Source organism: Sapajus apella, unplaced genomic scaffold, assembly GCF_009761245.1.
Source record: "Sapajus apella isolate SASKATOON/1434 unplaced genomic scaffold, GSC_monkey_1.0 scaffold83, whole genome shotgun sequence".
NCBI lineage: Eukaryota > Metazoa > Chordata > Mammalia > Primates > Cebidae > Sapajus > Sapajus apella.
Window position 1 is genome coordinate 2,894,502 of NW_022437023.1, and position 23,079 is coordinate 2,917,580.

At 50.2% G+C, this 23,079-nt stretch overlaps 1 protein-coding gene across 3 annotated transcripts in view; it reads right to left on the reverse strand.

Annotated features, from left to right (window-relative positions):
* The window catches only part of TULP1 (TUB like protein 1), a 15,801-nt gene extending 9,380 nt beyond the window's left edge, over positions 1–6,421 (reverse strand). For 2 of the 3 annotated variants that reach the window (XM_032253529.1, XM_032253527.1), the window contains exons 1-8: positions 6,280–6,421; positions 6,114–6,165; positions 5,657–5,747; positions 5,183–5,341; positions 4,409–4,558; positions 3,047–3,148; positions 2,855–2,971; positions 2,444–2,547 (exon numbers count right to left, since the gene is read on the reverse strand). In XM_032253529.1, coding sequence (XP_032109420.1) covers positions 2,444–2,547; positions 2,855–2,971; positions 3,047–3,148; positions 4,409–4,558; positions 5,183–5,341; positions 5,657–5,747; positions 6,114–6,165; positions 6,280–6,326 — 822 coding nt within the window. In that variant the 5' untranslated portion in view covers positions 6,327–6,421. The remainder of the gene's footprint in view (positions 1–2,443; positions 2,548–2,854; positions 2,972–3,046; positions 3,149–4,408; positions 4,559–5,182; positions 5,342–5,656; positions 5,748–6,113; positions 6,166–6,279) is intronic. The other variant, XM_032253530.1, reaches the window with a different exon arrangement.
* Positions 6,422–23,079: the final 16,658 nt, after the last annotated feature.

The window sequence follows — 23,079 nt, forward strand, 5'->3', positions numbered from 1 at the left end:
AAAAAAAAAAAAAAAAAAAAAAGAAGGACCTTCCCTTGGCCATGCCTGTAATCCCAGCACTTTGGGAGGTTGAGGCAGGCAGATCACAAGGTCAAGAGATCAAGACCATCCTGGCCAACATGGTGAAACGCTGTCTCAACTAAAAACACAAAAATCAACTGGGCATGGTGCGCACCTGTAATCCCAGCTACGCAGGAGGCTGAGGCTGGAGAATTGCTTGAACCTGAGAGGTGGAGGTTGCAGTGAGCTGAGATGGTGCCACTGCACTCCAGCCTGGCAACAGAGTGAGACTCCATCTCAAAAAAAACCTTCCGTCCTTTACATACTGTCTCAGGTAGTGAAGTGGGGCTGACAGAATGGACTGCTGTGTTCTAAGCACTATGGAAGTGTTAGTTACTACTGTTATTGTTAGCATATAGTAAATAATGAATATCACAGTCAAAATGATATTCATTATCATAAGACGGCACCCAGTGATTCTTGTCTCCTGGTATTTGTGCCTTAGTGTAGACTCCTCCCACTGCATACCAGGGTTGGTCCCTGTGACCAGTAGAATATGGCAGAAGTGATGGTGGGCCACTTCCAAGGTTAGGTCATAAAATACATTGTGGCTTCTACATGGCTCTCTGTCCCTTGGGCTTTGGGAGAAGTTGGCTGCCATATCATAAGAACACTCACGCAGCCCCCAGGAGAGGTCCCTGTAGGAAGGAACTGAGATCTCCAGCTAACACCCACCACAGGAAGCTATTTTAAAAGTGGAACCTTCATTTCCAGTGAAGCCTTCAGAATGACAGCAGCCCCAGCTGACATTCTGATTGCAACTTCATCAGAGACCCTGAGCCAGAACTACTCTGCTGAGCCACTCCTAGATTCCTGACTCTCAGAGTAAGAATAAGAAAGTAAATGTTTTTAGGTATTCATTTTGGGGTGATTTGTTACACAGCAATGCATAGCTAATACATGAATGAATATGTAAGCTCACTTTGCTCACTGAGAAACTCCTAGGAACAATTTGGTGACAGAAAGCCCTAGGGTGGCCTGGTGACCCCACAACAGCCCCTTCTGTTCTCACAAACCTGGCACCCTTTGTTCTCATGTTCTATCCCTCACAGGAAGGGAGCCAAGATTCTAAGCCCAACTTTCCAACAGGAGCAAGCATGGACTGCCAGCCTGGGTGTGTGCATTTGAGGGTCCAGTGCTATTTGGGAGCCAGAAAGAAGGCCTGATGTGCTGTGGTTGGCCATTTTTTTTTTTGAGATGGAGTCTCACTCTGTCACCCAGGCTGGAGTGCAGTGGCACGATCTCAGCTCACCGCAACCTCCACTGCTTGGGTTCAAGCGATTCTCCTGCCTCATCCTCCCAAGTAGCTGGGACTACAGGTGCACACCACCACACTCTGCTAATTTTTGTATTTTTAGTAGAGATGGAGTATATGAGCCCCCAGCTCAGGGACGTGTGACCACCCATTCTCCACTCTAGGCTGTTCCAGAAGCAGCTTGGGAAATAAAAGACTATGTTTGGAACGTGAGGCGGAGAAAGCCAGAGCTTATTCAAACACTTCAGCAGCTGCGAATTTCAAGAGCCTACTGTACTGCAGGCTGCTCTGTGGTTATATTCCCCCTGGGAGACAGTAAACTGGCCTTTCAGATTGTACATCAGCATCTGGTGATCTCGGTTAATGTGAATCAGTCCCCCCAGACCTGACCCCTCCCGCACAAACTAATCGACCTACAAAGCTAAAACCCAGGCCCCGTCCTCATGGTGCCCTCCCCAGTGGGGGAAACCTGTTCCTCCAAGACTTTCGTTACTTTCTCTCAGTTCGCCCTCCCTCTCCTGCTCACTCCAGCTTTTGTGTGTTGGCACCTGAGTCCTGTTTGTGAGCAGGGGCAATATTCAAAATATGTAACAACCTGTTGGAGATGCCCACTGGCAAGCTTGGAGGAGGAACGTGGAGGCCCCTGAAGGGCAGTGTTAATTCCTTCATTGCTGGAGTACTTAGTTCCTGGGAGGTTGGGAAGTCCTGGGTAGGGTGGGTGAAAGTGCCTAGGGAGCTCAGGGCAGTAGGGTAGAAACATTTTAACAACTGGTACAGCTAACAGTCAGTCAGTCCTCACATGCCTCTCTGCCTATGTGCTCCCTAGCACGGAAAACATGGGGGTGGGGGCATCCCTGGCTCTCTGATGGTTACGCTGCAGAGGGGTGGCCTCAGAGAGCCCAGATGACATAAGGCCCTTGCGTGGCCAGTCCTAGCCTGATGATCCCACAAACGCCTCCTCTGTTTGTGCACACCTGGTTCCCTTTGTCCTCATATCCTATCATGAGAGGGGGAGCCAAGGTTCTAACCTCAAGTGACTCCAAGGCCCCACCCTCTAGGATCCCAGGTCCAGGCCCCTGCCTCTGCTTCCTGAAGGGACCTCAGCCCCCTGTCCCGCTGGGCCCCAACCTTTTTTCCTTTTCCTTTGGCTTTGCCCTTTTGATTGCTGTTCTTTGTCACCGTAGCTGCCTTGTCCTCCTCCTCTTCCTCCTTTCTCTCGCCTTTGGGAGTGCCTGGGCACAGAGGGGAAAACAAGGCTGTGAATTCCTCACCCTGGTTTGCACCCATGTCTCACTTGGATGCTCCCCACAACCACAAGAGGGGTCAACCCCATGTTATCATTAGAGCCCAGAAAGGCTAAGACACCTATCTGAGACCACACAGCTATCAAAGCGGGGATGAAGATGCCCCGCACGCTGTCTGACTCTAGACCCCACAGCTCCTTACCTGGCACTGTCCCATATGACGTAAGGACCCACCAGCCCCCTGCCCCCAGGACCACCTCAAGATGTCACCACACCAGAAGCCCTTGCCATCCACCTTTCTTCTTCAGAGCCTTCTTGGCAGGACTGCCTTCCCCAACCAGAAACAGGGCTGCTGGGCTCTTTCTGGCACTGGCTGGGCTCCCCGAGGGGTCCTTGTCTGCCTCCCCAGACCCTGCATTGTGGATGTGAAAGTGTCACAACCCCCACCGCAGCTAGAGTCCCCTGTTCCTCCCTGGGCTGGGCTCACCTTTCTTCTTGGTCTTTCTTATCTTGGTCCCCTCCCCTGCTGGGGCTTCTTTATTCCTAGTGCGAAGAGGTTTCGGTGGGGGGTCAGGGCTTCCCAGGTCTCCTGGAAATGGAAGATGGGGGTCAGGCAGAGACGGTGTCTACTGGGACTGAAGGCTGCCTTCCAACCCTCTCGCCTCCCTATAGTCCCCAGGGAGGCTGAAGTCTTGACAGGGGACCACAGCCTGCCTTCTTCTGCTTTTTTTTTTTTTTTTTTTTTTTTTTTTTTTTTTTTGAGACAGAGCCTCGCTCTGTTGCCCAGGCTGGAGTGCAGTGGCAGGATCTCCGCTCACTGCAACCTCTGCCTCCTGGGTTCAAGTAATTCTTGTGCCTCAGCTTCCCAAGTAGCTGGGACTACAGGTGCTGCCACCACGCCCGGCTAACTTTTGTATTGACTTCTGCTGGTCTTGGTTTTTCTTTCCCTGAGTCCAAAAAAGCTCTGGACAAAGACCAGGAGCTTAACAAGCAGTTCCCGAATGAATAAACACCAGGCCTTCTAACCGAGCCTCCGAATCCGGCCATTTGTCCCGTGTCTTCCAGGAACCCTTCTCTGGTCACCGCTACAGAGTGTGCGTTCCCGGCCTCAGAGGCCCAAGTTCCTAGCTCTAGGCCAGGCTGCTGGTATCTATCAGGTAAGTTACCCAGGCCAGGATGACGTCACCGCACTGACTCACTGATTTCCTTTTACTGTAACCACTTTGATACTTTTATAAAAATGATAACAATTTCCATTGAGTTAAAACAAAAACTAAACAAAAAACACAAAGAAAACTAGAATCCTGTCTGGGCGCAGTGGCTCACACCTGTAATCCCAGCACTTTGGGAGGCTGAGTTGGGTGGATCACCTGAAGTTGGGAGTTCGAGACCAGCCTGCCCAACATGGAGAAACCCCGTCTCTACTAAAAACACAAAATTAGCCAGGCATGGTGGCGTGTGCCTGTAATCCCAGCTACTCGGGAGGCTGAGGCAGGAGAATTGCTTGAACCCGAGAGGTGGAGGTTTTGGTGAGCCGAGGTCCTGCCATTGCCAGCCTGGGCAACAAAGGCAACATTTTGTCTCAAAAAGAAAAGAAAATAAAAGAAAAAACTAGACTCTTCGCTCCTCCCCTCCCCTGGCTCACACAGCACAAGGGGTGGGGCAGTGGGGCATATATTGGTCTATGTCCTTAAGGACCATCGGGGGAAGAAACTGTCAGAGGAAAATCCCTCCCGTCCCAGCTCTGGGTTTGTTTTGAGGCCTCGACCACTGTGTCTCAGTGAGATGCCAAGCCCCACCCCCAAGGACAGGGCTGTTCTGCTTCCCCGTGGGCTCTCTCAGCACCCACCCCTTAGGCCCTGGGCCTTGGCCCTCTTCTCCTTCAGGTCTGCGGAGCTCTTCTCTTTCAGAGGCTTCTTGGGAGGCAGAAGGATTTTCTTTTTCTTTTCCTCTGCCTCCTCTTCCTCATCATCCTCATCCTCCTCTTCCTCCTCCTCCTCTGTAGGTAGAAACTCTTCATAATGGGGGTTTGAGTGGGGCCCTCCTTATCTGGGGAGCCCCGTCCCTCCAGCCTGCTGAGAAGTGGTGCATGGGCACCAGGAGGGGAGCCTGCCCTTCTGAAACAAGAACAGGAGACCTGGCACCTTCCCAGAAGAGTGAGGGTGACTGGCAGCCTTCAGGGTCTGCAAGTCAGGGGAGTGGCTGGGGTTACTGGAATCCTGTCCTGGGGAAATGGCCTCCCTCTCCCTCCCTGCCACCCTCCTCCCCTTACACACTCCCCTTGCCCCTTCTCCCTGCACCCACTCTGCTTCTCCCTGACCTTGTCTGTTTCTCATCTTGAGTCAGACCCATCTGGGAGACTTCTGGCTCCTAACTTTAAGGCAAAACCCTTAACCCCTCTCTGACTCAGTTTCTCCAGCTGTACAATGGGGTGGTGGGAACAAGAGAATCACCCTCTTGTAGTTGGTGCTTAGCACAATACCTGGCTCAAAGACAAGGCCAGAGAAGTGGGGGCTGTTTGGCTACAGCTGTTTTCTGCCTCTCGGGGTCGTCCTGTCCAGCCAGCCCCTTCTCTCCTTGGCTCCACCGCCCCCTCACCCGCGTCCCCAGGACCCTCTCTCACCGTCCTCCGCGTCTGGGGCACGGGCTACCAGAAAGGTTTCCCGGGGGTCTCGCTTCTTGGCCTCGGGGTCCCTGAGGAACCTGGCGTAGACCGTCTGCGGTGCCCGGGCCTCCGCTGGGTCCGGGGAAGGCTCCTCTCGCGGCCTTCCCCTTCGCCCAGCTGAGTCCAGATGCGGGGTTCAGACAGGGTCCCATCCGCGGGTCCGCGAGGCAGCACCTCTACCAGCTACCCCCAAGCCTGGGCGTGCCCCCTCGGGCTTCTCACCCTAGGGGGTCTCCCCTGGGCCCCTTCCACTTTCGACACTCCTCCCCGGCCTCCATTCAGCCTCCCACCCCTTCTACCCCACCAGCTGCCAGCTCCCAACCCCATTCGCCGCCCCTTCCTCCCCTGGACCCCGGGCGGGCCCTCAGGCCCCTCCCACCCGCAGCCCACACCCTGGGGGTTCGCCCCGCTCCGCACCCCGCCCCCGCCCACCTCCGGGCTTCCGGGGCTTGGATCCCGTGGGGCAGGGGGATTCGGGGGCCTCCGTCTTCTTCTTCCTTGGCCTCTGTGCCGGGACGGGTCGCTGCGGAAGGGGGGTCAAGAGGAGGACGAAGAAGGAAAGGGGGGTTCTGAGGCTGCCCATCCCCCTCTAATCCCTTGAGCTGCCAGAAATAACCGCAGATTATCCGGGAGGAACTGCAGCCGCCTTCCTGGAGTGAGGAAGCATGACCCCTTCCGTGCATCGCGGCCCATCCAATGCTCCAAAGTCCCAGTACCTCCCCTGGAAACCCCAAGCCCCCACACAGCCCTTTCTGCCCACAAATCTTCAGACATGCAACCCCCAGACCCTGCTGAGGGGGACCTGTCCCACCCCTAGACCCCATACTCTGCGTGAGTTTACGCACACTGGGGACACCTTTCTGCTTCCTTTCCAAGTGGGGTGGCATACCTGCTTGGGGCGCCGCTGGGCCTCCGGGCTCAGGCTTTCTTCTTCATGCCCACTGAGGGTAGCAAAGGGATCAGCCTGTCTCCTGTCCCCTCCCTCCCCATCCTACCCATCCCTTCCATCTAAGCCCCCCAGGGTTCAGGTACCCCAAAATGGGGGCCTTCCAGACCTGTCAGAGGCCCACACCTCTCGGAGGGTTTCGTTCTGCAGAGGCATGGTGCCTTCACCTATCCGCGCCCCTTTCTCTGCAGGTCTAGGAGCCTCCCTCCCGACTCCTGCTAATCCCGGCTCAGCCTCACCCCTCCTTCCCCTGCTCAAGGAGTGGAGGCCTGGCCGCCCTGTGGGAGGTGCTACATCCCACGACCCCCCCACTAATGGCCCCCGCTTGGCCCAGGCCACTGGGGGAAGAATCTCAACTCCAGTCCTTCCCAGATCCCCAGCAGCCTGCAGGATGGCCACCAGTTCCACCTGCCCCCAGAAGTCCCCAGAAGCTTGGGATGAGAGGGGCCAGTTGGTCATTTGTCAGTGGGATGTGGGAAGAAAACATTAGACTGTATCGTGTTTATCTTGTATTTATCTTTATTTCTCACAAAAAATAAGAACCAGGGCCGGGAGCGGTGACTCATGCCTGTAATCCCAGCACTTTGGGAGGCTGAGACAGGTGGATCATTTGAGGTCAGGAGTTCCAGACCAGTCTGGCCAGCATGGTGAAACGCTGTCTCTACTAAAAATTCAAAAATTAGCCAGGAGTCTTGGTGGGCACCTGTAGTCCCAGCTACTTGGGAGGCTGAGGAAGGAGAATCGCTTGAACCCGGGAGATGGAGGCTGCAGTGAGCCCAGATCCTACCACTGCACTCCAGCCTGGGTGACAGAGCAAGACTCCAACTCAAAAAGTAAAAATAGATAAATAAGAACTAGGATTTACAAATATTTAATATATGGTTGACAGAAATGTATATAATTTATAAAGAATATGTCTGTATTGGAGTTATACACTTAACTCTTTTCCTTTTTTACTGACAGGGGACAGGCTTTTTTTTTTTTGAGACAGAATTTTGCTCTCGTTACCCAGGTTGGAGTGCAGTTGTGTGATCCTGGCTCACTGCAATCTCTGCCGCCTGAGTACAAGTAATTCTTGCTTCTCAGCCTCCTGAGTAACTGGGATTACAGGCGCCTGCCACCATGCCTGGATAATTTATGTATTTTTATTTTTAATTTTATTTTACTTATTTATTTTTTTGAGACAGGGTTTCACTCTGTCTCCCAGGCTGGAGTTCAGTGGCACGATCTTGACTCATTACAACCTCTGCCTCCTGGGTTCAAGCGATTCTCCAGCCTCAACCTCCCAAATTGCTTGTGCCACCATGCCTGTTTTTTTTTTTTTTTCTTTTTGAGACAGAGTCTTGCTCTGTCACCAGGCTGGAATGCAGTGGTGCAATCTTGGCTCACTGCAATCTCCGTCTCCCCAGTTCAAGTGATTCTCCTGCCTCAGCCTCCCGAGTAGCTGCGGCTACAGGCACGTGCCCAGCTAATTTTTGTATTGTTTTGTGGAGACAGGGTTTTACCATGTTGGCCAAGACGGTCTCAAACTCCTGACCTCACGTGATTCTCCTGCCTCGGCCTCCCAAAGTGCTGGGATTACAGTCTTGAGCCACCGCACCTGGCCTGGACATTTTTTTTTTTTAAGGCTTGTAGACCAGGGATAGAGTGTTGGTATGATTAATGTCATGGGAGAAATTTGGTTAAATGCTGAGAAAGCTCAGAGGAGGGGCCCAATTAGAGGTCCCAGAAGCTTCCAGAAGACTGATCTAAAACCTGAAAGATGGGTAGAAACTGCACATGCAAAAATGAAAAAAAAGATAGGATGTGGCCAGATGTGGTGGCTCACACCTGTAATCCCAGCACTTTGGGAGACCGAGGCAGATGGATCACTGAGATCAGGAGTTCGAGACCAGCCTGGCCAACATGGTGAAACCCCATCTCTACTAAAAATACAAAAATTAGCGGGGCATGGTGGCACGTGCCTATAGTCCCAGCTACTCAAGAGGCTGAGGCAGGAGAATCACTTGAACCCCAGGCCACTAGAGGCTGCAGTGAGCTGAGATCATGGCACTGCACTCCAGCCTGGGCCACAGAAAGAGACTCCAACTCAAAAAAGAGAGAGAGAAAAAAAGAAAGAAAACAGGATAGGCTACCAGGAAAGGGAACAGCAAAACAAAGGTCTAGAGGTTGGAAATGGCCTGGTGGGAGGAAGCCATCTCAGACCTGGGTCAGCCCTGAGTCCAAGCCCTGAGCCCAAGCCCTGAGCCCTGCCACAGAAGAGCTGAACACTGTGGGTGAGTTACTTGGGTGAGACTCTGAAGCTCCTTTTCCTCATTTGTAAAATGGATTTTTTTTTTTTTTTTGAGACAGATTCTTGCTCTTGTTGCCCAGGCTGGAGTGCAATGGCACAATCTCGGCTCACCACAACCTCCGCCTCCCAGGTTCAAGCGATTCTCCTGCCTCAGCCTCCTGAGTAACTGGGATTACAGGCACCTGCCACCATGCCCTGCTAATTTTTTGTATTTTTAGTAGAGACAGTGTTTCACCATGTTGGCCAGGCTGATCTTGAACTCCTGACCTCAGGGGATCCACCTGCCTTGGCCTCCCAAAGTGCCAGGATTACAGGTGTGAGCCACTGCATCCAGCTATAAAATGGATTTAAAAAACCCAAAAACCAGATTTGATAGTAGCATCAATTGGTTAGTGAGACTGTGCAGATTTTTACATTTTATTTTTATTTATTTATTTTAGAGATAGGGTCTCATTTTGTTGCCCAGGCTGGAGTACAGTGGTGTGATCATAGTTCACTGCAGCCTCAAACTCCTGGATTTAAGTGATCCTCCTGTCTCAGCCTTCCGAGTAGCAGAGACAACACATGTGCACAACCCCATGCCCCAGCGAATGTGCAGATTAAATGAGATGATAGATGGAAAGCTGCACACAGTGAGCACTCAATAATTGGTCACTGGCAAGGCATAGTGGCTCATGCCTATAATCGCAGCCCTTTGGGAGGCTGAGACAAGTGGATTGCTTGAGCCCAGGAGTTTGAAGCTGCAATGAGTTATGATCCTGCCACTGTACTCCAGGCTGGGCAACAGAGCTAGATCCTATCTGTAAAAGAAAAAAGAAAAAAATAGGCTGGGTGCGGTGGCCATGCCTGTAATCCTAGCACTTTGGGAGGCCGAGGTGGGTGGATCACAAGGTCGGGAGATTGAGACCATCCTGGCTAACGTGGTGAAACCCTGTCTCTACTAAAAATACAAAAAATTACCTGGGCACAGTGGCAGGTGCCTATAGTCTCAACTACTCGGGAGGCTGAGGCGGGAGAATCGCTTGAACCCAGGAGGCGGAGGTTGCAGTGAGCTGACATTGCACCACCGTACTCCAGCCAGAGGGACAGAGCGAGACTCCATCTCAAAAAAAAAAGAAAAAAAATTGGTCATTGTGTGCCTCTTTTTAGAGCACTTCCACTACACAACTTGACACAGGATGGAGGTTGAATTTTTTTTTTGAAGACAAGATCAGCCAGGCACGGTGGCTCATGCCTGAAATCCCAGCACTTTGGGAGGCCAAGGCAGGCGGCTCATGAGGTCAGGAGTTTGAGAACAGCCTGGCAAACATGGTGAAACCCCGTCTCTACTAAAAAAAACACAAAATTAGCTGGGTGTGGTGTCACACACCTGTAGTCCCAGCTACTCGGGAGGATGAGGCAGGAGAATCGCTTGTACCCGGGAGGCAGAGGTTGCAATGAGCAGAGATGGTGCCACTGCACTCCAGCCTGGGCGACAGAGCAAGACTCCTTCTCAAAAACAAAAGAAAAAGAAAAATCTTGTGAAGACAGGATCTTGCTGTATCCCAGGCTGAAGTCCAGTGGCCTGATTATAGCTTATTGCAGCCTCGAACTCCCAGGCTCAAGTGATCCTCCAGCCTCAGCCTCCTGAGTGGCTGGGACTACAGGCATTCGACACTGTGCCCAGCTATAGAGATGAGGTCTTGTTATGTTGCCCAGGCTGGTCTCCAACTCCTGGTCGAGCAATCCTCTCCTCTTGGCCTCCCATAGTGTTGGGGTTATAGACAGGAGCCTGAGGTTCAGTTTTTTAAATGAGTTCATTATTTTTTCATTTGATTCTCATAGAAGTCCAATGAGATAGACAGAGTAGAGATCAATATCTCACTTTACAGGTAGAGAAGCTGAAGCCGAGGGAGGGAATTGTTCGCCCGTCAGCCAGACAGTGAAGTTGCTGCGCCAGGGCTGGAATCCAGAGCTGTCTTCTGTCAGGGCTGTTGCTCCTAACCCTGGCATCTTTTTTATGGTCACAAGATGGAGTTTGAACGACACAGTCATGCTTTTTGTCTTTCTTCACTTCCTTGGTCCATTTGATATGGATTTACCATAATTAACCTTTCTAAAATACGACATCTTCATATGTCACCTGTGTTCCAAAACATTCATTGGCTCCCTGCTGCCTAAGGATTAAATTTAAATGTGTTGGGTTGGCATTCAAGGCTCTCCCTGATCTGGCCCCAGTCTCACTTTCTAACCATGGGGTTATCCCAAGCTACACTCTTCATCCAGCCACACAGGTTTCCTTACTGCCTTTACACTTCTGTCCTCCATGGCGTTGCTCAGGCTGTTCCCTCCTGGAATCCCCTCCCTATTCCATGAAACCTATCCAACTCCAAACAGCCCTCAGGTCACCACTTCGGAGAGTCAGTCCTCACTTGGCTCTCATCATATAATAATAACAGCATTTCTTGTCCACCAGCTGTGGCTTGCTCTCATTCTTACTCCACCCTCACAATAATATTTATGAGACGGACATTAACACCCTGATATGGGCTGGGTACAGTGGCTCACGCCTGTAATCCCAGCACTTTGGGAGGCCGAGGCGGGCAGATCACGAGGTCAGGAGTTCAAGAACAGCCTGACCAACGGGGTGAAACCCCATCTTTACTAAAAAACAATACAAAAATTAGCTGGGCATGGTGACATGCGCCTGTAATCCCAGCTATTTAGGAGGCTGGGGCAGGAGAATCGCTTGAACCCGGAAGGCGGAGGTTGCAGTGAGCCAGGAGCAGTGGCTCATGCCTGTAATCCCAGCACTTTGGGAGGATCACTTGAGCCCAGAAGTTCAAGACCAGCCTGAGCAACATAGCAAGACCCTATCCCTACAAAAAATTAAAAATTAGCTGAGTAATGTGTTACATGCCTGAGGTCCCAGCTACTTAGGAGTCTGAGGCAGGAGGATGACTTGAGCCAGGAGCAGAGGCTGCAGTGAGCCAACATCGCACCACTGCACTCCAGCCTGGGCGATGGAGTGAGACCCTGTCTCAAAAACAAAACCAACCAACCAACCGAGCAAACAAAACCACCCTGATATTAAAGGCAAGGAAACTGACAGCTGAGTGTCAGTCAACAAATATTTCCTGAGCACCTTTTGTGTGCCAAGCGCTATGCTAAGTCATGGTCGTACAGAGATGAACAAAACGATGTGGTTCCTGCCCTCGTGGAGCTTACATGCTTGAGAGAGAGACAGACAGTAGAGACATACATACCCAAATTAGTGATAATGATCTCATTATTATTAGTTGTGAGAAATGCCAAGGAGGAAAAGAGCTGGGCTCCACGAGAATAGCAGGTAGGATCCAGTCTGGATTACAGCACAGACAAGGCTACCTGAGAAGGAAAGGTTTTTTTTTTTTTTTTTTTTGTTTTTTTTTTGAGATGGAGTCTTGTTCTGTTGCTCAGGCTGGAGTGCAATGGCACAATCTTGGCTCACTGCAACCTCTGCCTCTCAGAGTCAAGCAGTTTTCCTGTCTCAGCCTCCTAAGTAGCTGGGATTACAGAGGCCCAGCTAATTTTTGTATTTTTAGTAGAGACGGCACTTCACCATGTTGGCCAGGCTCAGGCTGGTGTCGAACCCTTGACCTCAGGTAATCTGCCTGCCTCGGCCTCCCAAAGTGCTGGGATTACAGGCATGAGCCACCATGCCTGGCCCTGAGGAATAGATTTTTAAACTGAAATCTGAAAGATATATATATATATATTTGAGACTGAGTTTTGCTCTTGTCACCCAGGCTGGAGTACAATGGCATGATCTCGACTCACTGTAACCTCCCCCTCCCAGGTTCAAGTGATTCTCTCCTGCCTCAGCCTCCCAAGTAGCTGGGATTACAAGCATGTGCCACCATGCCTGGCTAATTTTTGTATTTTTAGTAGAGAGGGGTTTCACCACATTGGCCAGGCTGGTCTTGAACTCCTGACCTCAGGTGATCTGCCTGCCTTGGCCTCCTAAAGTGCTGGGATTACAGGCATGAGCCACTGCACCCAGCCTGATGGATCTTGAAGGCCAGAAAAGAGAATGTTCCAGGCACACGGCATAGCATGTGCAAACTGTTTCCAGGTAGCAAAGAACTTGGCACATTGGAGCAGGACTGCTCCCTGGCCTGGACAAGAGTGGCCCTGCCTGCAACCTGCACTTCAGAGGGCTCCTGAGAATTGCAGATGCCAAACAGACACATTGCTAAGAACTGTCTCACAGCCGGGCGTGGTGGCTCAACATGGTGAAACCCTGTCTCCACTAAAAATACAAAAATTAGCCAGATATGGTGGTGGGTGCCTGTAATCCCAGCTATGCAGGAGGCCGAGACAGGAGAATCACTTGAACCTGGGAGGCAGAGGTTGCAGTGAGCCGAGATTGCGCCATTGCACTCCAGCCTGGGCAACAAGAGTGAAACTCCATCTCAAAAAAAAGAGAACTAAGAACTGTCTCACAAGGGGTCTGGGGCTCAGCGCTGACTCAGCAGGACTATAAGACCATCCACACTCTGGCACAGCTCAGGCTCCAGGGACGCTTCTCCAGTTTCTCACCTTCTGTCCTCAAAACCACAGGTAAAGCTGGGTGTGGTGGTGCATGCCTATAGTCCAGCTAATCAGGAGGCTGAGGCGGGAGGATTGCTTGAGCCCAAGAGGTTGAGGCCGCAGTGAGCCGTGATTGCGCCACTGTACTCCAGCCTGGGTGACAGAATGCCACATCCTCTCTGAAAAAAAATAGAAAGAAAACACAGGTACCTGCACCCAAACCTGGGAGAGGTATGCGGGTCCAGCTGCAGTGACGTCAGAGGTGGAAACGACTTTGGAGTGAGGGGAGGGTTTGAGCTGCAGAAGCTCTTAGGTGAAAGAAAACACAAATTCCCAGACCTTTACTCTCAGGTTGCATGGTGTGATGGATATTTGCATAACAAGTGTCCATTTTCTTGCTTCTTTCCATGTTCTGGAGGTTCTCATGTATTCGTGTGCTATTCCTAACAGTTGCACATGTCAGCTAAGGAGCATCTGACAATACTAAACAATTCATATTCCTGTTAAATTTGTATACATGTAAGTTTCAACATATGTGAAGCATAATCGCACTTCTTCTTTTTTTTTTTTTTTCTGTTTGAGACAGGGTCTTGCTCTGTCACCCAGGCTGGAGAGCAGTGGCCTGATTATAGTTTACAGCAACTGTGACTTCCTGGACTCAAGCCATCCTCCCCACTTTAGCCTCCCAAGAAGCTGGGACTACAGGTTTGTGCTACCATATCTGGCTAATTTTGTATTTTTAGTAGAGACAGGGTTTCTCCATGTTGGTCAGGCTGCTCTTGAACTTCTGATCTCAGGTAGTCCATCTGCCTCAGCCTCCCAAAGTGCTGGGATTACAGGCGTGAGCCACTGCACCCGACTGTACTTTTTTTTTTTTTTTGTAAAGATGGGATTTTTTTCCATGTTGCCCAGGTTGGTCTTGAACTCCTGGACTCAGGGGATCTGCCTGCTTCAGCCTCCCAAAGTGCTGGAATTACAGGTGTGAGCCACCTCCCAGGCCTGATAGCAATTCTTTATATTCACAACTAGAGGGACATTGGAGGCTATTTTGCAAACAGTTTTGTCTTTCTAAAAATATTTAATAAGATGGAATTAAAATTTCAAAAAACCTGGCCGGGCGTGGTGGCTCACGCCTGTAATCCCAGCACTCTGGGAAGCTGAGGGGGGCAGATCACCTGAGGTCAGGAGTTCGAGACCAGTCTGACCAATATGGTGAACCCCGTCTTTACTAAAAATACAAAAATTAGCTGGGTGTGGTGGTGGGTGCCTGTAAACCCAGGTACTTGGGAGGCTGAAGCAGGAGAATCATTTGAACCCAGGAGGCAGAGGTTGCAGTGAGCCAAGATCATGTCACTGCACTCCAGTCTGGGTGATAGAGCGAGACTCCATTTCAAAAAACCCATTTGATTACATTTTTGGCATTTGTTAATTATAAGCCGTATTTTGCCTTTTAATTTGAATGCATTTTGAATATATTAAAAGAAAACTCACTTTTGAGTGCATGTCAAAATTTTAATTTAAAAATGTCTTACTTTAGACACTTTTGAGGAGAATGTATTCACATTTTTCATACTTTGAATGCAGTTCCATTTGTTTTCAGCCCTTAGGAACCAGTACAGGTTGAGATCATGATAGAAGCAGGAAGTGTCAAAGTGGAGCTTGGGAAAGAATAGAAAGAGGCTGGGTGCGGTGGCTTACGCCTGTAACCTCACCACTTTGGGAGGCCGAGGTGGGTGGATCATCTGAGGTCAGGAGTTCGAGACCAGCCTGACCAAAATGGTGAAACCCCCATCTCTACTAAAAATACAAAAAATTTGCCAGGTGTGGTGGCATGTGCCTGTAATCCCAGATATTCGGGAGGTTGAGGCAGGAGAATCCCTTGAACCCAGGAGGCGGAGGTTGCAGCGAGCTGAAGTCGTGTGATTACATTCCAGCCTGGACAACAAGAGCAAAACTCCATCTCAAAAAGAAAGAATAGAAAGAAACTCCTAGGTTTTGGTGCAGCTACAGGGATGAGCCATGAGCATGTGGAGAGAATTTAGGGGCAGTATAAGCATCCAGATTTGGGTCAGGGGTGTGTTTAGGATCAGGAGGGAAGATTTTAGTTCAAATGAGACTTCTGCTTAGGGATAAGATTCAGATCAGGAACAGAGATAGCCTCTAGCACCTTTTGATCTGACAGAGGTACTCCAGGCTTCCAGAAAAACAGGCTTGAGACTCTATAATTATACCTTGTTTAGCCTAAAAATTACATTTCTGGCCGGGCATGGTGGAGCACGCCTGTAATTCCAGCACTTTGGGAGGCAAAGGCAGAAGGATCATTTGAGCCCAGGAATTCCAGGCCAGCCTGGGCAACATAGCAAGCCCCTGTCTCTATTGAAACAAACAAACAAAAAAACAACTCCGCTTGATCACTGGCAGTAGTTCCCAGACTTAATTCCATATGAATTTTAGCTGTTTCCTAAAGTTAAACCTTTCAGAAGATAAATAAAGAAAAAAGAGAGAGAGAGAGAGGAAGAGAGGAAGGAAGAGGGGAAGGAAGGAAGAAAGGAAGAGAGGAAGGAAGGAAGGAGGGAAGGAAGGAAGGCAGGCAGGCAAACAGATAGTTTTCTTTACTTCTCTGTGCCTGTTTTTCTAATCCGTAAAGTGGTGACGACAGTTGTAATCGACTAAACAAATTGTTGTGAAAATTGAATAGCGTGAAAGTGCAGTGCTTAGCACAGTGCTGGCCACAGAGCAAGTGTCCTATGAATGCTAGCTATGTGCTTGCTATTTTACCTTCATTTCACCAGTAAGGAAGTGGAGGCCCAGGTCCCTAAAGGAACTCCACCTCAGGCCTCCAGCACTTAGCTTACTTGGCACAGAGGTGAAAGGAGGGGACTTCGGAGAAAGTTAAAGGTGAGTGGTTTTGCCCAGAAACAGACGCAGTGTCCCGTTTCCCCAAGTTTATGCCGGGCGGCTGTGGTAAGCGTTGCCCCTGTTGGGAGGCTCCAGACTGGGCATCAGTGTCTCAAACTGGCAAATGACATTTGCATCTCAAAAGGATCCATGCAGGTGGGCTCATCAGAAAGGGAACTGTGGTCGATCGGTGGCCTGAGAGTGCGTCTGGGCTCTTGCGAAATACAAAGCAGGGCTGGGCTTTGATCAGGCTCACACAGGCTCAAGCTTTGTCCAGGTTGTGTTGTTACATCACATAGCCCCTGGGCGGCTATTCTAAAAGGAAGTTTCTCTTGGTGAACCCTAGGAGTCCAATGCCAGGGTTCTTGTCTTATCCTTGCTTCTTGGAGGCTCAGAGAGATTAAGTCACTGTCCAGGTCTCCCAGATGGGCAGTGAGTGGGTGGGATTCAGGCAGATTCTCTGAGCTCAGAGCCCAGGCACAGCCCCACTTTGGCCTGCAGAGGGGCTTCTCAATTGTTGGCTGGACGAAGCCCTGGGTGGCGGCTGGGCACTGGTTGCCGGAGCTGGAAATGCAATGCAAGCCCAGTTTTTGCCCTCATGGGGCTCACAGTCTGGGAGATGAGAGTTGCTTGTCGGCCTGTACAGGGAATGAAACAAGGACACTCACATCTCCTCTAGAAAGTGGAATCTGGACTGGGCACAGTGGCTCACGCCTGCAATCCCAGCACTTTGAGAAGCCGAGGCAGGCAGATCACCTGAGGTCAGGAGTTTGAGATCAGCGTGGTCAACATGGTGAAACCCCATCTCTACTAAAAATACAAAAATTTTCCAGGAGTGGTGACACATGCCTATAGGAGAGGCAGGAGAATTGCTTGAGCCTGGAAAGCAGAGGTTGCCGTGAGCCGAGAGGGCATCACCGGACTCCAGCCTGGGTGGTGGGAGTGAAACCCTGTCTCAAAAAAAGAAAAAAGAAAGTGGAATCTGAAAAATGATGCTAGCGGGGGCCTCCATGGCTTTTCACCTAATCCATGTGACTCTGAGCTGGCCCCAGCAGAGTCAGGAATCCCTGGGTAGCTGGTCACGGCGGCTCACACCTGTAATCCCAGCACTTTGGGAGGCCGAGGCGGGCGAAACATGAGGCCAAGAGATCGAGACCATCCTGGTCAACGTGGTGAAACTCTGTCTCTACTAAAAGTACAAAAATTAGCTGGGCATGGTGGTATGTGCCTGTAAGTACCAGCTACTTGGGAGGCTGAGGCGGGAGAATTGCTTGAACCTGGGAGGTGGAGGTTGCAGTGAGCTGAGATTTCGCCACTGCACTCAAGCCTGGTGACAGAACGAGACTCCATCTCAAAAAAAAAAAAAAGGAATCACCTGGGTAGACACAGTTCTTCCCTCTGCTCACACACACCCAGGCACAGGCTGCTCACTGCCTGCTGAAGCCACATCAGGCCAATTCTGTCTCAGTGCAGCACACCTCTGTGGTCCACTGGGACCCCCACAGTGGGACAGTCATAGTCTTAGTTCAGCCGGAGAGGGGCCTCCAACCCCCCAAGGACTCAGGGGCAGAAGCAGCAGTCCCCTGGTCCTCAGTTCTCATAACCAGGGCAAGTGAACGGGGACCAGATCTGTTTCTGTCCAGTCAGGCCCAGACCAACAGGAGAGATGGATGAGGGCTGGAGCCAGAGGACAGACAGTGGACAGGTCGGGCTGTTGTGGTACAGAATGAGGTCCATTCAATAGCAATTCATTGAGCCCCTACTGTGAGCAGGGCACTTCTAGGCACTCCACGCACAGCAGTGAACAGAACGGACCAAAGTCCCTGCCCCTGAAATGCTCAAAAAATGTCCTTGCGCCTCTGTGTCCCATCTCTACTTCCCTCTGTGTTAATAGGAAAGGTGCCCCCGCACCTTCTGCATCCGTGTCAGTCCTCCCAAGAGGGGCCTGACTGCCCTGCTTGCTTACCCTGGCTCAGTTGGTTGAGTCCAGTGATGGGAAACTCGGATTAACAGCTGGATCCTGTGCCTGGCCCTGCGCCCGCTCTCTTTGATAGCGAGCCCCGCCCTACGGGACGGTGATCTTTCCAGAACAGAAAAGAGCAGTTCTCTTGATCATTGGCGAGTAGTCCACACGGGGCACGACTGATGGAGCAGCAATGCCACTTTTGGCAGTAGCAGTAGTTGTATTCATTGAGAGCGTGCTGGGTTCCAGGCACTGCTCTAAGTGCTTTGTCTGCTGTATTAGCTTGTTTAATACTCAACAATTAGGCCCTGCAGGGTGACTCACTCCGGTAATCCCAGCACTTTGGGAGGCTGAGGCAAGAGGATTGCTTGAACCCGTGAGTTCAAGGCTGCAGTGAGGTAGGATCACACCACTGCACTCCAGTCTAGGCAACAAAGCAAGACCTCGACTCAAAAGAAAAAAAACAAAAACAAAAACCAAACTCATCAATTTTACATGATACTTGCTACAGTTTTCTTTTCTTCTTTTTCTTTCTTTCTTTTTTTTTTTTTTTTTGAGATGAGTTTCACACTTGTTGCTCATGGTGGAGTGTAATAGCACGATCTCAGCTCACAGCAACCTCTGCCTCTGGGTTCAAGTGATTCTTCTGCCTCAGCCTCTCAAACACCTGGGATTACAGGCATGTGCCACCATGACCGCTAATTTTGGGAGGCTGAGGGCTTGCGGCTTAGTGGAAATAGTTGTGGGTTAAGACTCACCTGGGTTTGAGACTTGGCTCAGTCATATCAAGTTGTGTGACTTTGTGCCAGACACTTAACTTCTCTGAGCCTCAATGTCCTCAGCTGTGAGAAAAGGTGTAAGTCCCTCTACCTTACAAAGGGTGTCTGCAAGGACACTGGCATGCAGGCTGCGTCCTCACTGTTAAGAAGGGAGCACAACAGACTAGGCCGGCAGAGCGACTCCAGCTACTCACCATCGATGGGATGGTCTGTGGAATGTGCTGGGACCCCCGGACCCCAGGCCCTTCCACTGTGCACTTTTGAGCTCTTCCGGGGGCTTGTCTTCTGACTGGGGACCACCAGCCCTGGCTTGGGGGTGAAAGGGCGAGGAGGGTGCACTGACTTCGACTCACCACCAGGTGGCGACACGAACACACCCACGGGGGAGGACACCGCCCCGCGGAAGGCGAGGATAACGGGGAATACGTTTTTGTTTGGTTTGATTTTGTTTTAGTACTAGGTACAAACTCGTGGGTTATTTTCTTTCATTTCCATTGTGGCAGCGCCACTGCCCTCCTTTAGCGGGTGAAGAAACTGAGGTGGTGCTGGGAACTAGGATGTGAACTCCACATCCGTCTCCTGACCATGGAGCCACAGAAGTCAGAGCTGCAAGGGAAAGCGTCAGACCCACAGTTCCTAAACCTGTCTGAGGATAAAAATCATCCAAGGCTCTTTAAAAAAAAAAAGAAAAATATCCTGGGCCCCAGGCCAGGTATGGAATTAGAATCTCCCGGGAAAAGAGGCCCGGGACTGTGTGTGGTTAAGAACACCTGGCTGGGCACGGTGACTCAGGCCTGTGATTCCAGCACTTTGGGAGGCCAAGGAGGGAGTATCACTTGAGGCCAGGAGTTCAAGATTAGCCTGAGCACATAGTAGGACCCTGTCTCAATTTAAAGAAAAAGTTAAAGGCCAGGCACCGTGGCTCACGCCTGTAATCCCAACAGTTCCAGGCCGAGGCAGGCGGATCACTTGAGATCAGGAGTTTGAGCCCCAGCCTGGCCAACATGATGAAATCCCATCTCTACTAGAAGTACAAAACTTATCCAGGCGTGGTGGGCGCCTGATAGCTACTCAGGAGTCTGAGGCAAGAGGATGTAGATTGCAGTGAGCCAAGATCGTGCCATGGCATTCCAGCTTGGGCGACAGAGTGAGACTCTGCGTAAAACAAAACGATAACAAAAAACCCCACAAGAGCAGAAACAAGGATCTGTTTCAGAAACAAGGATCTGTTTCCAGAGAAAAGTGACCTGCCCACAGTCACACAGTGAATCCCCTCTAAGCTCCTATGTAGGCTCCTAACACCCTCTGGTCCAGAAGCCAGGCCACTCCCCATAAAGATGAGACCTCTACCAAATGACCCAGTAATCTCAATTCTGGGTTTATGCTCAAAAGAATTGAAAGCAGGGTCTTGAATAAATACTTGTACATTCATATCCTTAGCAGCATTATTCGAAGTAGCTAAAATGTGAAAGCAACACTAGTGTCCATCGTCTGATGAATGGAAACACAAAATGTGGTGTACCCCTACAGTGGAACATGGTTCAGCCTGAAAAAGGAAAGACATTCTGACACAGCTACACGTGGAGGAACCTGGAGGGCATTATGCTAAGTGAATTAAGCCAGACACTAAAAGACAAATACTCCACTTATATGAGGTACTCAAAGTCGTCAAATTCATAGAGATAGAACAGTGGGTGTCAGAGGCTGGGGTGGAGGAATGAGAACAGGGAGTTACTGTTTCATGGACACAGCTCCAGTTTTGCAAGATGAAATGAATTCTGGGGATGGATGGTGGTAATGGTTACGCAACTATGTGAATGTTACATTGAAAAATGGTTAAAATGGGCTGGGTCCAGTGCTTCATACGTGTAATTCCAACACTTTGGGAGGCCAAGGCAAGAGGATCACTTGAGGCCATGAGTTCAAGACCAGCCTGGCAGCATAGTGAGACCCTGTCCCTGGAAAAAAAAAAAAAAGTGTTAAGATGGTAAATTTTATGTCATGCATATTTTACCACATATATATACCCAGAGCAGAGAGCAGTACACCCCCAGAATACATACACACACACACACACACACACACACACACACACACACACAGATGAGGCAATCTGTACCCAGTCTGATTTTTTTTCCTCTTATTTTATTTTTTTTGAGACGGGGTCTTGCTCTGTTGCCCAGGCTGGAGTGCAGTAGTGCAATCTCAGCTCACTGCCTCCCGGGTTCAAACGATTCTCCTGCCTCAGCCTCCTGAGTAGCTGGGACTACATACAGGTGTGTGCCCCCACACCTGGCTAATTTTTGTATTTTTGGTAGAGACAGGTTTCACCATGTTAGCCAGGCTGGTCTTGAACTCCTGACCTCAGGTGATCCACCCGCCTCAGCCTCCCAAAGTGCTGGGATTACTGGCATGAGCCACCATGCCTGGTCCTTTTCTTTATCTTTATCTTTTTTTTTGAGATGGTCTCACTCTGTTGCCCAGGCTGGAGCGCAGTGGCATGATCGTGGCTCACTGCAGCCTCATGCCACCACTCCTGAATAAATTTATTTATTTATTACTTAAATTTTTTTTTAAGAGACTAGGTCCCACTGAGTTGCCCAGGCTGGTCTTGAACCCCTAGGCTCAGCAGTCCTCTTGCCTTAGCGTCCCAAAGTGCTGGGGTTTAGGTGTGAACCACCACGCCCAGCTGATAGTTCTTTATTGTTGTTTAAATTTACGTGAACATTTATTAGATCGAAAGTAGAATGTTCAGAATTTGCTACTGTCCTTGACAGCCTCAGAATGATTTTTGCCAAAATGTTAGTACCCAATTTACAATACTAAAGAAAACAAATTCATGGTTATTGTTAAAATAAATCAATAAAACTGCTAGGTCAGACAAGGATGGTGGCTCACACCTGTAATCCCAGCACTTTGGGAGGCCGAGGTGGGCGCATCACCTGAGGTCAGGCGTTTGAGACCAGCCTGGCCAACATGATGAAACCCCATCTCTACTAAAAATTCAAAAAGTAGCTGGGCGTGGTGACAGGTGCCTGTAGTCCCAGCTACTCAGGAGGCTGAGGCAGGAGAATCACTTGAACCCAGGAGGTGGAGGTTGCAGTGAGCTGAGATTTCACCACTGCACTCCAGCCTGGGTGACAGAGCGAGATTTCATCTGAAACAAACAAACAAAACAAAACGAAACTGCTAGGGCCATGACTGAAGGGGGAGGCAGCTCCGGCCTTGTCTGTTCCTCCTTACCCAGCAGAAGTGCCGGGTTGTCACAGGGAGGCTGTTAAGGCAGAGGGATGGTGATGGGGAGCACTTCAACTAAACTCCTGCTGTTCATTTACACTCAGGGCCGTTTTGCTGCTCCACCTGCTGGTATTAGGTGACTCCTAGGTCACTCCCCTTGTGATAGGACAAAAATGGTCAAGCAGAGGCTGGGCAGACTTCTCACACCCTGGCCTACCAGGGACCAATAATGTCTCCACCATCTCACCTCCTTCCTAAAGAAGACTGATTCGGGGCCAGGCACCATGGCTCACACCTGAAACCCCAGCACTTTGGGAAGCCAAGGTGGGTGGATTGCTTGAGCTTAGGAGCTCAAGAACAGCCTGGGTAACATGGAGAAAGAAACCCCATCTCTACAAAAAATACAAAAATTAGCTGGTCGTGGTGGCACGTGCCTGTAGTCCCAGCTACTGGGTGGGCAGGCGAGGTGGGGGCGGCTGAGGTTGGAGGATCACTTATACCCAGGAGGTCAAGGCTGCAGTGAGCGCCATGACTGCACCACTTGTCTCAAAAAAAAAAAAAAAAAAAAAAAGACTGGTCATCCCATAGTGGGAAAGTGGCTAAGTGAGGTCGGTTTGGAAAAGGAGTTTTTTTTTGGTGGGAGATAGAGATTGAAATGAATGGCACAGAGTTGCTTTAGGAAGAAAGAAAAGAGAGGATTTTTATTAGCGTAGCTTTGACTATAGGAATCATTTTAAAGTCTTTTGACTTTAAAGGAAATGGCTTTTTAATTACTTTAGGATACTGAATTTTTTTTTTTTTTTTGACAAGGTCTCACTCTATCGCCCAGACTGGAGTGCAGTGGCAGGATCTCAGCTCACAGCAGCCTCGACCTCCCTAGCTCAAACGATCCTCCCACCCCAGCTCCCTGAGTAGCTGGATCTGCAGGTGGGCACAGCTACGCCTGGCTAAATTTTGTATTTTTTGTAGAGGTGGGTTTTTGCCATGTTGTCCAGGCTGATCTTGAATTCCTGGGCTCAAGCAATCCTCCCACCTTGGCCTCCCAAAGTGCTGGGATTACAGGTGTGAGCCACCACACCCAGCTGACTTGTATGTCTTGAATCAGATACTATTCTGAGACTGAAGCACGTGGGACTGAGCTTTATTAGGGTGACACCCTTATGAATGAAGACTCCTTGTGGGCTGGAA